At 56.9% G+C, this 14,621-nt stretch overlaps 3 protein-coding genes across 3 annotated transcripts; all 3 read left to right on the forward strand.

Moving 5' to 3' along the window:
* Window positions 1-1,480: 1,480 nt before the first annotated feature.
* LBRM_32_4100 (conserved hypothetical protein) lies at window positions 1,481-4,231 on the forward strand (the record flags this gene model as incomplete). The annotated part of the gene is made up of 1 exon (XM_001567708.2): window positions 1,481-4,231. The coding sequence occupies one exon, from the start codon at window positions 1,481-1,483 to the stop codon at window positions 4,229-4,231; it is 2,751 nt and encodes a 916-aa protein (XP_001567758.2).
* A 2,266-nt stretch (window positions 4,232-6,497) lies between these two features.
* LBRM_32_4110 (myosin XXI) lies at window positions 6,498-9,650 on the forward strand (the record flags this gene model as incomplete). The annotated part of the gene is made up of 1 exon (XM_001567709.1): window positions 6,498-9,650. One exon carries the CDS (start codon window positions 6,498-6,500, stop codon window positions 9,648-9,650), a length of 3,153 nt encoding a protein of 1,050 aa, XP_001567759.1.
* A 3,863-nt stretch (window positions 9,651-13,513) lies between these two features.
* On the forward strand, window positions 13,514-14,599 carry LBRM_32_4120 (conserved hypothetical protein; the record flags this gene model as incomplete). Its single annotated transcript, XM_001567710.1, has 1 exon — window positions 13,514-14,599. One exon carries the CDS (start codon window positions 13,514-13,516, stop codon window positions 14,597-14,599), a length of 1,086 nt encoding a protein of 361 aa, XP_001567760.1.
* Window positions 14,600-14,621: the final 22 nt, after the last annotated feature.

Raw genomic sequence — 14,621 nt, forward strand, 5'->3', positions numbered from 1 at the left:
GTACAGCGACTGGATACGAAGGAACGGGCAACGTTGCGTCTCTCTTTTCGTTGTGCCTGCGTGCTTCATGTCCGACCTCTCTTCCTCTTGCGCTGTGAGATGTTCTTGTGAGGCTGAGCGGCGTGTGTGGGCGTCTCCCTGTGCCCTTGCTTTGCCGCCTTTGGTGTTTTTCTTTGCTTTCGCTTCTCATTTCCTGCATTCTGCTGCGCCACCCAAGCCATGCCCAGCGGAGTTGAATGTTCACATGTATCGCTGTGTGCCGGTGTGTGTGACGGCCTCTTTCGCCCCCTTTTTCCCTTTAAAGATGCCAACAGGAGGTCGGATGATAGACATGTGCATGTTTGCGGCGCTGCACCCCTTCTTCTTCCCATCCACCCTCTTTGCATTCTTGTTCGTTATTTCACTAGCTGTACTGTGGGCAGGGTGACCAACAGGCGTCGTGAGTTTCTCTGCTTGTCGCTGATATAGGGTCACACTCCAGACTGATTCGTCTCTCCTCTTCCTCCTCCCCCTACTAAGGTGTTTGCCTTCTTCATCGAAGGATGGTGGGAAGCGAGAAGATGCCAAGCTGAATTGCGCTTCTCGAGCGGTGTTGCACGGCGCGGTGACGTTAAACGCCTCCATCATCAAAGAAAGCAGAGCAAGGGAGGCAACAGGTACCAGTGGTCTTCTCCCCCACTCTTTACCCCCTCCCCAAATTCTGTGACAGGGTGTATGCAGTGACAAATCTGAAAGGAGTGAGAGCACTACTGTTTGAGATCACCCCCCGCACGCACCACACACACCATCGACGCATCACGAGTGCGCGTCTTTGAATATGGTATCCACGCTGAGAGATGATGTTGGCTGACTGAGGGGGGAGAGAAGGATGGGCACAGGGAGCAAGAGGTACCTTGCATGAGTGTATGGGTGCTGTTGCCATCTTTGGTTGTATTTCCTTGTGGTGATGTTGGTTTTATGTGTGGGGGCGCTAGCCCAAGATACCCAGCCTCCCCCTTCCCCCGCCCGCTTGCCTCATGATGCATTGCTCTCTTCCTATCTCGCTGCTGTGCATACGTACTGCTCCACTCTTCACCAATCCTGTTGTCATCTTTTATGCCCCTCTTTGCACGTACTTCGCGTGGCCCTCCCACCACACGCACCAACAGTCTCGCAGCAGCCACGGAGGCGAAAGCAATAACAAAGGACGGAGGTCGTGCGCACACTGCTTGGCCATTGCCGTCGCGCGAGGGCGTACAGCGAACCCGGGCACCGTTCTTTTGTGCTCCTCCCCTTTTTGTTCTTGGGCGACGGCCGACCCTCCACTCCCAGTGCACCCCTGTTAAGTTCGTTCTGGTTGTCTCCCTCCCTATAAATGTCCTCGAACACGGGCTCCAGCCTCTGTGAGGGTATTGTGCCGCTCGCGTCCCAAGCAGAGGACTTCATTACACGCTGTTTCTACGGCAAAGCGGGTGCTGAGTCGCGCCAGCGTGCCTTTGCGATGGGTTTGCAATCCCCGCTTTGGCTGTGGACGCACCAACAGATAACTCGCGACGCCGGCGTACCGAAGGGGCTGCGTAAGGTAATGCAGCTTGTTGAATGGATGCGCCGCCACGGCGCGGAGTCGCGACACATTGCCATTCTCGTGCCATTCTCGTGGAAGGCAATGTGCCAGCAGGAACTCCAGCAGCACAGTGTTCAGTTGGAGATGAAGGAGTGCCCGGTTGTTCTCGCCCACCACGAGCTGCCTGCGTTGAATAAACGAGACAATACCAAGTACCGGTACCGAGCAGTTCTCTACTTGATGGATGCGCTGCCCCGAAATTTAAGTGTGTCGGCGCCGCTTCTGGCAAGCGAGGAGCTCTTTATTTCGGAGGCGATGGGCGCGGCGATGGATGCGTTTGTGCTGTGTGCCGATGCGGGGTGGATGGCGCCTCAGCTGCAGGCGAAGTGGTACAAGATCTTCGTCACCAAGCTAGAAGACGTCCGCGCGGTCATCTCTTTCGACGCCACTACGACGACGCAGGCGGCCATGGATGCGGCCTCCGCGTACTTCCCCTCACTTGTAGGCCCCACGATCCCTCTGTGCTGCAGCAGGCACCCGAACCAGCGGCAGCTCGAGTATGGTCTTACGCGCATCGAGCCCTGTTGTAAGCATTTCTGCCTGCGCTCGTACACATGCGGTCGCCCTGACCACGTGTGCACGCGCACCTGTCACTATGGGGAGGACCATCTGACGTGCTCGTACGCCTGCGGTGCCACCCTCCCCTGCGGCCACCAGTGCCTTCTGGAGTGCGGAGCTCCATGTAACTGCTTCGAGGTGGTCGAGGTGCCGCTGACATGCTCGCATGAAAAGCTACTCGGGATGAATAAGGAAACACTCGAGCCCATTTACGGTGTGGTGCGCCACGTCTACAAAGGCGTGTGCCGCGACGCCGAGCTGCCGTGCGCCGTGTCGTACGAGACGGAGTGCGCGCGGTGCCTCGGTGTCTTCGCGGTGTCGTGCTTTGAGGCACAGGAGCAAGGCCACTCGCTAGCTCATAAAACGCTGATCTGTGCAGCGTGCAAGCGCGGCGAACGCGAACTGCGGGCGAAGCTTCTAGGCGAGTTGCTTGCTGGTGTCGAGTCGCAGAAGAAAAAGGTTAAGGCGGAGCTTCAGCGGTCACTGCACCACCAGCGCAAAGCGGCAGCGCAGGGCCTTTTTCGGCCCGGCACCCGCGTGGAGATCGTCGACGCGACAAAGTGCGTGCCGCCGCTCTTCGCCGAGGATGACTTTCCCGGCCTGGAATTTGTGGACATGGAGGAGCCTACTTTCTTCCAGGAGATGGAGGGAGCCTACGGCACCTTTGTCAGCAATCATGTCGATGTGATGGACCGCAGCGAGGTGCGTAACCTTGTTCGGCTGCCTAGCGGCAAGCATGTGTTGGTGACAGATGGCGGGCTGCGCATGATACAGGCCCTGACAAGCAACATAACGCAAGCTGCGCCGCTCATGCTGACGTTCAAGGGAAGAGAGGACAGCGCTGTGGATGGGGCTGCGCTGGACAGCGCCGAGTTCGCGGCCGCCAAAATGATGCTGAACGGCGTGTATTACCTCTCTCAGCCGGTCGCATGTGATGAGGTGGCGGGGGCAGAGGCGCTCACGGACAAGGTCGTGCGCGTCGTGGAGCTTGACCCGCTGTCTTCCAAGAACGTTGTGGTGGAGTGTGAGCTTCATCGCGTCTTCGAGCGCCCCCAAGCGGAAATAGGTGATGTGCACAGCGAGTCCGCTCCTACGGGCAGTAGGGTGACAGACTCATTGAACGGGATCCCAAAGCGGCGCCGCCTTGAGCTGGGCGCGGTGGATGTGTCCCGGTACGAGTGCACCGAGCAGGTGGTGCGCCTTTCCGTTCCCATTGCAACGCTGGAGCCGATGCCTGGTATGGTGGCAGACAAGTATGTGTTCGTCAGCTCCCCGGAGAGGCAAGTGCGCAACCCGCACGATATGGTGAAGATCGAAGCGATGCTGCGCAGTCTCAGTGGGCTGTCCTTGCCCACTGATACGCACGTGACAGCAGCACCAATCGACCCTGATACCCCGTACTCTCTTTTGAAGGTGGTGAACCCTCCCATGAACTGCGAGGCGGTGCGCAGTCCTTGCGCAGTGCTAAAGTACAATGATCCTCGTGTGTTGGTTCGTACTAACCTCGACAAGTTCCCGCACCGTCGTGGCGGCGGCACCCGCCACAATGGAGACTGCGGTGCACCCCACCGCGGATTTGGCGTGCCGTCGGCCGCCGCTGCCTCTGCGCTACTCGTGGTGGTTCCTTTTGTGTTCACGGTGGCCGATGAACTGACGGAGGCGGAGGGGGCGCTGGATGCGGCGGCTCAGAAAATTTTTGAGCAGCGCCTGCAGGCGGAGCTGACGACCTCAAGCGAGGAGCTTGCCTTGCGCCATGAAGAGGAGGCTTTCCACGCACTACAGCAGATGCCGGAGGTCACCACGGCGGCGATGGCCGCTGACCTACACGCCTACAGCATTCCGATACCACTGCCAACCGCCGCCAAAGTGGCAGCAGCCCGGCAGAAAGCAATGGAGCTGCCGGTAGGGACACCCATCTCTAGTCGGCTTGCGCACGCCAAGGACAGGCTCCTCTGCAAGCAAGAGATGATGCAACTGCCGCAGTGGGTGACGGCAATGACGGAGCGAGCTTACAAAGAAAGAGATTCGGACGCGCAGCATATCAAGTACATTCACTCCTTGTGTCGATGAGGACACTCTCAGGAGCGCATATAATCTGCATGTGTCGTGGCGTTTATGGAGGTAGTTGATAGATGGTGGTGGAGGGTGGAGCCTTTTGGCGTCTTCTCTCGTGCCTGTCGCTGGTTTTCTGCTATGCTCTGCGCGTCTGTCCGTGTGTACTTCGGGGGCTGTGTTTGCGTGGACCACTGCTTCAGTGTGTGTCATCACAGCAGGTGGTGGTGGTGGTGGTGGTGGTGTGTGGGCGGCAACACGGTTTTTGGAGACGGAAGTGACTGTGAATACAAAGAGGCAGGTGCGCACGCTCACGCCTGCTCGGATGTGCACACAGCGCACAACGCGCATCGGCCCCCTTATCCCTGTTCTCTTGCTCATCCACAAACCACAAGGAAACAAAGCGAAAAAAAACACACAGAGGCACGCTAGAAGCCAAAAACGACGCCACTCTCGCTATTAGCAAACAGTGGGGTTACTCTGTGTGTGTGTGTGTAGATGCATATGGGTCGGTGGCGTCCGCTTTGCCACCCCCTCACTCTCTTTCTCTCTCTGTCTGCACACTTGGGTAGTCGAGTGAATGTTGGACCTGAAAGCGAGGGGTGAGGGTACAGGCATGGGAGCGGCAGAGGCTCATTTCAAGAGAGAGGTGCAGCATCGCTGAGGAGTTGTGAACTACTCTCCCGAGCGTAGACATCGCCGCCCGCGCGAGTGCTCGAGTGCATCGCATGCATACTCACACGCACACGCACACACAAACGCTTTAGCACCCGCCTCCTCTCCCTCTCTCATGCACCTCTCTCCGCCTCCTTGTTTGCTACATTGTTAATCGTTGTTCTGGACGTGCCTGTTGCCTAATTTTCTGTTTGCTTCGCTGATGGCGGCCTGACTGCACTGATTTCCGGGGCCGGTGATGACCACCCGCGGTTCTCGCCCACCACAACCCCGCAACTGACGCATTGGTGTGCACACACGCGCCCATACACGCGGGTGCATTGCGGTTGTTCGGTCATGTGTGCCGAACATACGCACGTGCCACCGTACAGACTACCGTGCCGATACTCACACTGCCCTGCCCCTATGTGCTCTGTTTTCATACATATACAACCCGCGCGGTGCTCATGCTGAGCTGCCAACGCTCGCTTTCTCTGGTGCGTTCTTAGGTGTCTACATCTAGGCGTACGTGTGCTTCTCTGTGCCTCTGACTTTGCCGTGAAATCACCTCTGTGATGCGCCTTATGCATAACGAAAGGAGAGAGAGTAGGCCGTGGTGCCCCCTTTTAGTCTCTCTCGCGCATATTTACCCCTACGACAAGTGCCTCCAGTGCAAAAATAAATCTGCAAGCCGTTGCGGCCCCCCACCCACACACACACGCGCGCGCGGTCCTTATCCTTGGTTGCCGGGTACTTACTCTCCATTCAGGTAATCGGAGGTGGGGGGTGGGGGGGGGGAGCAGAGGGGGTCTTTGTGCGTGCGTGTGGGGGGAGAGGGGAGGGGAGAGGAGGGGAGGTGCCATCATTTTACAAACGCGCGACGTACAGTTGTGGCGGTGCAAGCGAGGATGGCGGCGTGGGCGACACTTGTTTTCACCCGCTGTATTGCATACGAAGCGCCTGCTACTCGGTACCATCTGCTCCGCGAATGCTCAACAGTGCGTCTGGCAGTGTATGGCTACACATAGACGGCGTCACCGACGATTTGGGTGACAGTCTTGTCTTGTTTGTGTTTGGAGTGAGGGGCTTCACCGTCTTCCAGTCCCACCGCATATGCCACACTTCACCAAAGTCCACGAGCGTGTCACCCTTTACTGCACCACATTCTCTCTTCTCTATTTCTACCTTTCCTTGTTTGCTCTCTTCTCTTTCACGATCTCATGTATCCTCGCCTTGCCTCAATGTGTGTGTGTTGGCCTCATCACTCGCCGCTGCTCACCCTCGTCCTTGCGCGGCCCACCAAACGCTCTCTTCGTGTTACGTTTCTTTTCCGCACCCCTCTACGTCTTCTCGTCTCTTTTTACCTCAGTCATCTCTCATCTCTCGCGCGCCCTCTCTCTGGTTTGTCTGTGCTCTGCTTTGATCGTACATTCGCGACTCACCTCCCTCCATCCCCCGTCCCATCCCGCTGTACACCTCTGCACCGATTCCTTCATATTCCCCTCCTTCTTCTTCAGCGTCCTCCCCCCTCCTACGGCGGCCCAGCCAACACGTGCAATCCCGAGCCCCACCAGACCGTCGCTCTCACACGAAGCAAACTAAAAAAAGCACGCGGATATCAACGGGGGCGATGCCGGAGCGTGTATCTGTGAATCAGGAGGTGTACTACTTCGACCCCAAGAGTGGGTGGCTGCGTGGTACCGTGAAGCAGGTAGATGACGGCAAGGTGTTGATAGTGGACAATGCCTCCCATGCAGCTGTCACGGTGGCTGCAGAGAATGTCCACGGCTACATCTCAGAGAGCTACGATCCGGAGGACGCGGAGCTCTTCCACGTGAGCGATTTGCACGTGGCTACTCTTTTGCACTGCGTCAAGGACCGCTTCGAGCAGCTGCAGCAGCAGTACTCACTCATGGGCGAGATGGTGCTCTCCGTCAACCCGTTCCGGCGGATGCCTTTCAACAGCGAAGAGGAGCGCAAGAAATACCTGGCGCTGCCAGACCCCCGTATGCTCCCCCCGCACATCTGGCAGGTGGCACACAAGGCCTTCAACGCGGTCTTTGTTCAGGGGCGGGGCAACCAGTCCATCGTCATCTCTGGCGAGTCCGGCTCTGGAAAAACTGAGAACGCCAAGATGCTCATCGCGTACCTCGGTCAACTGAGCTACATGCACAGCAAAAACACCTCGCAGCGCAGTATCGCGGACAGGATCGACGAGAACCTGACCTGGAGCAACCCCGCCATGGAGTCGTTTGGCAACGCACGCACAGTGCGCAACGACAACTCTTCGCGCTTTGGCAAGTACATCAAACTCTACCTTGACCCTGCCTCCGGCATCGTGATGGGAGGCCAGACTGTCACCTACTTACTGGAGAAAAGCCGCATCATCATGCAGTCTCCTGGTGAGCGCAACTACCACATTTTCTACGAAATGTTGGCGGGGCTGTCGCCGGAGGAGAAGCAGAAGCTTGGCGGGCTCAAGACTGCTCAGGACTACAAGTGCCTGAACGGCGGTGGCACCTTCATCCGCCGTGGCGTGGATGGCAAGCCGCTCGATGACGCGCACGAGTTTCAGACGGTTTGCCGCGCGCTCTCCATGATCGGTGTGTCGCTGGAGACCCAGAACTGCATGTTCCGTGTGCTGGCGGCCATTCTGCACCTGATGGAGGTAGAGTTCGAAGCGGACAACAATGACAAGGCGCAGATTGCAAACGAGGAGACGCTCGCGACAGGCAGCAGGCTGCTCTGCTTGGACGAGGCCAAGGTTCGCGAGTGTTTCCTCGTGAAGAGCAAGACGTCACTTGTCACCATCCTCGCCTCCAAGACGGAGGCCGAGGGCCTGCGCAACGCCTTCTGTAAGGGACTGTACGTCGGCATGTTTGACCGACTCGTCGAGTTTGTGAACGCCGCCATTCATCCCCAAGGGGACTGCAGCAACTGCAAGTATGTCGGATTGCTCGACATTTTCGGTTTCGAGAACTTCACGCGCAACAGCTTCGAGCAGATGTGTATCAACTACGCGAACGAGTCCCTGCAGAATCACTACAACAAGTATACGTTCATCAGCGACGAAGAGGAGTGCCGGCGTGAGGGCATAGAGACCCTGAAGATCGAGTTCCCAGACAACTCCGACTGCGTTCAAATGTTGGATGCAAAACGCACGGGCATCTTCTCGATGCTGGACGAGGAGTGCAATTTCAAAGGTGGCAGCACAGACCGCTTCACCACGAACGTGTGGCAGCAGTGGAATGGCAAGAGTCCGTACTTTGTGAGACCGAAAAGCACCATTCCGAACCAGTTCGGTGTAAATCACTACGCCTCCTTTGTCAACTACGACACAACGGAGTGGCTGGAGAAGAACACGGACGCGCTCAAGGAGGACATGCGCGAGTGCGTGCAGGAGTCCACCGACGAGTTCATCCAGACCCTTCTCTCGACGGAGAGGTGTGAGGCACACCGCAAACAGACCGTTGCTATCCGCTTCCAGCGCCAGCTCACAGACCTACGCACCGAGCTGGAGTCTACCGAGACACAATTCATCCGCTGCATCAAGTCAAACATGGTAGCAGACCCCTCGTTCCTTGAAAACCTGCTTGTCGGCTCGCAGCTCGAGTCCGCTGGTGTGCTGCAGACCATCGCCCTCAAGCGCCAGGGCTACCCAGTGCGCCGCCCGCTAGCGCAGTTTTGCAGGTACTTCTACCTCATCATGCCCCCTTCCACTGTCTCACTTTTCAAACAGGAGCGCTACAGCGACGCGTGCGGGGACTTTTTACAGCGGTACCAGCGTCTGTACAACTGGACGGTCCCTAACTACGCCGTCGGCAAGACGAAGGTGTTCCTTCGGGCTGAGGTGTGGGCCGCACTGGAGCGGCTGGTGCTGCGTCGCCGCGCGCAGCTCCTGCACCGCTGCAAGCCCTACCTGCACCGCTGGGTTGAAGAGATCCGCGAGCGCAGGCGCATCGAGGAGCAGAAGCGGCTGGAGGCACTGCGCAAGCTGCGCGAGGCGCGGGAGGCGAAGGCCGCCACGGCCATTAACGGTGTGCCGGCAGAGAAGGTGCAGTGGGTTGAGGAGGTGTCGAACATGTTTCCAGACTTCGACATGGACACGCTGATGGATGTGGCAGTAGAGGCGGACACACGCGAGGAGGTTCTCGGAGCTATCCTTGCCATCCAGGCGGACCGTGTTGACAAGCAATCGGCATCTGGGTTTATCGACGTGGTGACGGCTGCGAACGTGAGTCATGATCTCATCAACGGCTTTATCTCGGCTGACATCAAGACAGTGTCAGCGCTGTCGAAGCTGCAGCCGGAGGAGTTGAAGAGCCTCGGTGCCAGCGAAATAGAGGTGGTGGCGATCACCAAGAAGCTGATTCACCAGCAGGGTCAGCGCGTCAAGTACAGCCGTCTCGCCGAGTCCATCGGCAGGACCGGCGAGGATGCCGCCGCTGATGACATTAAGCGTGCCGAGACTGCCCGCCACCGGGACGACTTTGATACCAAGGTGCAGGTGCTTGCCAGCATGGGATTTGATGAGTCCATCAGCCGTCTTGTGTTGGCGCACTACAATGGCGATGTGCATCGAACGGCGGCGCGTCTGCTTTATGGTGTGGACAGCCGCAAGATGAAGAACAACGCGCGCAAGCATAAGGATTTCAACACGACAAACGTTGGTGTGCAGCAGCTCATCTCTCTCGGTGCCACAAAGCATGACGCAAAGATGGCGCTACGTCGCAGCAATGGAGACACGAACGGCGCTGCTACGATGTTGTTCAAGACGCGCTAAAAAGGAAAGGGAGATGCAAAAGGTGCGATTATCGAAGGCTGGGACGTGGGCATACACTGAAGAGAGCGAGCGAAGGTGCAGGGAGGCGGACAGAGGGACGTCATTTGCTCTCAGTGCTATTTTCTCTATGCTGAGTAGCCTGTGCTTCTCTCCGAAACAGCACCTTGACACCAGGAGTACACTAACGATGATGCTCAGAAGCTGTCAAGCCGTGGGACGCACTAGCGGGGAGCTCTGCCTGCGCCGTGGATTCAACCCCCTGCCCTGGCTGGTTTGCGTTTTCTCGTGTCCTTGACTTTGCTTCGTTTTTATCGTGTGACTTCCTCTTGTTCTCCCTGCTCTTCCTCTCGCCCTTTGCATGTCTTTCTCTCTCGGTCATTTTGTTCTCTTCACGGACTGCAGGCGTTCTGTTATCGTGTGCCTTCCTGGTTTCTGTTCCACTGTGTTGTGGCGCGTCTGGCGCGGCAACGCCGACTTCTCTGTGCCCCTCCTCCCACATCCCCACGTTGTGTTCTGCATGTGTCGTGCGTCTATGTGCGTATGCTTGCTCCCCCCCTCTTCATCCGTTTTGGGTGTCATGCCGGCTACTGCCACTACCTCTGCTCCAGCATTGATGAGTTCATCCCTCTCATTTTTCCCTCGTTTCACTGCGTTTCTCTTTTTGTTTGTTTGCGCCTCTTTTTCCTCAGCTTGTGCGTTGTGAATATTGTTGTCTTTGCGTTTGCCCTTGGGACTATTATCGACTTGGCGGCGGTAGTGTACGACACTGTCCCCCCCCTTTCGCCTTTCTTCCCGACGGCGAGTGGGCGAGTCGGTGAGGCCATCGGCATGCGCGCTCTTTCTCTCTTTGTAGCAGATCCTGGTAGCCCTTTACAGTGCCGAGAATGGGCTGTCGGCCACTGCTACTGTACTGGTCCACTGTGCAGCACGCAGGGAAAGTTGCCTTGCTGGGGATGTGGAGCGCAGAGACAAACGTTCAGCTACCACTTACAGTCTCTGAGTCTTCCTCTGACTGATGTACAAGCGAATACACATGTGTATACGTGCTTGTCGGTACGCGTGTCTGTGTCGTAGTCATCCTTGCATTCCCTCTCTCCATTTTCGTTGGTGTACGTTTGTAGAGCACCCCTGTTTCTCTTCGTCACACTCACGAAGCAGTTTCTGGTGAGTTTTTTTGTTTTTAGGTTCTCTTCTCCCCCCCTCCTCTGCCCCCAATGGAAAAGGACTGCTATGGTCGGGTGCAGTGTCTACTTCTCTGCCGCTGCCCACATCCCCCCCCACCCATCATTCCTTATCTCTGCGTCCTTCACTGCATAAGGTGCAGTTCTGCCGTACCCACATTCAACTATTACTCTCTGTGCTCTTTCTCCTTCTCGTTTTGTGTCGATGTTCTCACCACCTTCAGTGCTAAGCAGCTTCAACCCAGTGTGAAACTGCCAAGCAAATTTGCCTTTCCACTTCCCATATGGAGCTGCCGACGTTTTCCCCGCATCTCTCTCTCTCTCTCTCAGGCCCCCCGTAACTCTTGTGTTGACAGTTGTTTTCCTCGTCTCCCCCTCTCCTTGTTTTGATGTTCACCTCTGGGAGTGTTGCCCACGCGATTCCCCTCTCCTTTTCCTGTCCCTCGCCTTCTTCCGTCTTCTCCCATCGCCTCTCTGACTTGCGCCACCCCCCCGCTGTGTGTACCACCCCCCCTCTTCCTGTGCCCCCCTTGACGGTTCTGGCGCCATTTCTTCGTTCCTACTCTTTCGACGCCGTCATCACAGGGATGACGATGCCTGTGACACTCATTTTCCTTTTTGTGGGTGCTCATACTCCCGCCCACCATTCGCTTGTTGACCTTACTTCCGTTGTTTGCTTTATTTTCAGTCTCGTGCTCCTTTGTCGATCTTGTAGAGTCTTGGTGGGTGTGGGGGGGGTTCTGTTCTTTCGTGTTGTCTCCCCGCACCTACACTTGAAGTAACGCTGGCGTGGCTGCGCACTTCTTGTGTGCCGAGGCCGAGCACGGGAATGAAGCGAGGCAGGCGGGAAGGAAGACGTGCGCGTGCACGTGAAAATTTATTTGTCTCTTGTATATAGCCGCTCCCAGACAGAGACTGCGTGCTTGCATGTGGTGGCAGAACGTACGCGTGTTGGTGTGTATGGGTACGCCTGTACGAGGACCAACGTGACAGTCAGGAGGTTGAGTAGGGGCGCTTGGCGAGGGCATCCCTCACATGCACTGGAGGAGGCTTGACTTGAGTGATGTAGAGACTCGCATTGTGCTTTGCTTTCTTCTCCTATACCCTTTCCTTATTCACCACCAACCCATCCATCCGTCTCTATGGCTCTCTATATGCGTGTGCGCGCATGCCTACCCCCTGCGTCCATCATCGTTGTCTTTATTTTGTATTGTTTTGCTCCTCCCCGTCTTCCTTTCCCGTTGTGTGTTTGCCACTTCTGTGCCATGAAGGGCAAAGAAGCGTCTCAACAGGTACTCAAGCATCGCCTCCATTCCTTTCATGGCTGTGATCATTCTTCGCGTAAGCGAGTGTGCCTTCAGTGGCTGGCTGCCACTGCACCTCTCGCTGTGCTTACGCTCGGGCCTCATAGTGCCGCTATGAAAGCCTGACCTTCCTCCTCTCTGTCCCCCTGTCTTCCTTCCTCTGTTCTGCTCCACCCCTATTGTTGACATCCTTTCAAGGTTGACTCAACTTTCCCACTGCCTCTGCAGGCGTCTTTGCACGACGGTGTGCGCGTGTGGGCTCTCTCTCCCCCTTTCGTCTGCGCTCATTTTGAGATTTTGCTCGTTCCTTTGGCTTTTTTGTTTTTCTTTTTTTTTTTTGTATTTTTTTTTTTTCTTTGCAGACGCGCGCATCTCTGCGTCCGTGCACGCGGTTGATTGTCTGTCTGTGTCTTCGTTTGTTCTTTCCTTGGGCTCTTTGTGGTGCATGCGTGCTGCGGCTCACGGTGTGTTGTCGTGCTCGCCAACCGTGAAACTGGCGATGCAGCGACCTCGGCGAAGCCCTGGCTCCTTCAACGGAATTGGGAGAAACACACATCGAAATGGCGGGGACAATGCGCTCTCTTATCCATCCGTGCGGCGTTCGTCGAGGTAAGACGGCGTTTTCATGCCTCCGGTGTACGCGGTATTGATGTATGCATTTGTGTGCACTGGTGGCTGTGGGTCTGCGCCTGTGTTGGCGTGAGCAACAAGATGAATTCAGCATGATGACAAGACGGGCAGCAACACAACGGCATTCAAGGGAAGGAAAGAACAGTAAACGCGCACGCACCCGCAGTCGAGAGTGTGACGCTGTCCGACGGTGCGCCGTCCCTGCGAAGCTCAACGGTAGTGTGAAGGATAAGAAAGTAGTCTGACTTGGCGCGACCATCAGTCGCCTACTGACCCCCTCTACGCAATTATATGCAGAAGTTCCACGTCGCCTAACGCTTGTATGTGCGTTTGTGTGCACTGCGTGTATGATCGACTCCTTTCAAGAGTAAGATGTGCCACACAGGCATGCTCAGGTGTTCATGTATGCGTGTACGTTGCTTCCACGTTGACGTTTTACCCACGCTAACCCTTCCAGGGACAATTGGCTCTTTTACGCACTTCTTCCTCCATACTCGCAGTGCGCTCCCTGTTGTTCGCTGCACAACCCCTCACCTCGTCTCACCACTCCTCTTCTCTCTTCCCTTGTCGAAACCTGTGGTGCATGTCGCTACTGTGGTGTTGCTGCGGTGGGTAAACGGCAGCGCCGCGGTGCTTCGAAGGCACGCCACACTCCCGCTCCATCACGATAACATCTCAGCAGCATTTTCTTGCGGCACAAGGGCAATGACGCCGCTGCCCTGGTAAGACCTTCATCTGCTCAGATTTCATGGAGTTCCTTGGCAGAGAGTCCGCAGGGGTCGTCTCTGTCGCGTGTAGCTCGGCGTCCACCACGTCGTTTGCCACCCTCTCGAGTCACGGCGCTCTCACACTGTGGGATGTGCGCATTCCACGCAGGAACTACATGACACTTCACAATCCAAACAAAGCCGCTGCCAAAGAAGCTTCCGAGCTGCGTTACCTACACGACCGACACGCTGCTGTCGCGCTGTGCGGCAATACTGTGCAGCTCTTTGACACACGCAAGTGCGTTTCGTGTGTGTCCGAGTTCACGAGCGGCAAGGAGTGCGTAGCCTTCTTGAAAGACGAGCCACCGGCGAACTCGACAACGACGCTGATTGCGGACGAGGACGGCGGAATGTTTGTGTACGACATTACAGACGGCTCCCGGCCTCCTTATGTCGAGGCGTACATCTTTGGCGAGGAGCACCGCTCTCCCTTGCCACAAGACCACCGGTTTGGGCGCCTGACAAACTACTGTAGCGGATTGCACTGCGTTGATCTCGCCATTGGTGAAGGCAGCACCGCTACACGACTACTCTTTGCTGTCGGAATGGACGGCGAGGGCGCCCTCTACAGCGGGGCCGACGACACGGATTCCGCGCGCGTTGCGTTCTCAATCTCGCAGGAGTCGCCGAGGAGCGGCAGTGGCCAAATGGTGAACCCACCACTCGTCAACTGCACCGCCATCTGTGGTGCGCAAGTGGCCGTTGGGCGGGCGGACGGCATGTACTCGGTCTTCGAGGTTGAGCGCAGTGGACTGAGCGAGGCAATGGCGTCTCCCGGGCACGCCATCAACGGACTGTGCTATGTGAACTGGGTGTCGCCCGCGGTGCTGTTGACAACGTCGCTTTGCGGCGAGATCACAGGATGGGCCATCGGCGAATACATGACAGGCAACAGTGGAGAGGAGGAAGAGGAGGCGGAGGGGCCAGAGGTGGTGGCAGCCCTTGCGCATCGAGAGGTACCCGGCTGCCAGCTGGCGACGGTGAACTGTGCTGACCGACTTGCTGCCATGCGCTATATCTTTGGTGATACTCTAGGCGGTGTGACACTGGCTCAGCTGGATCTCTAAGTGCGTTTCAATACTCACTGTA

The sequence above is a fragment of the Leishmania braziliensis genome, chromosome 32 (assembly GCF_000002845.2).
Source record: "Leishmania braziliensis MHOM/BR/75/M2904 complete genome, chromosome 32".
Lineage (NCBI taxonomy): Eukaryota > Euglenozoa > Kinetoplastea > Trypanosomatida > Trypanosomatidae > Leishmania > Leishmania braziliensis.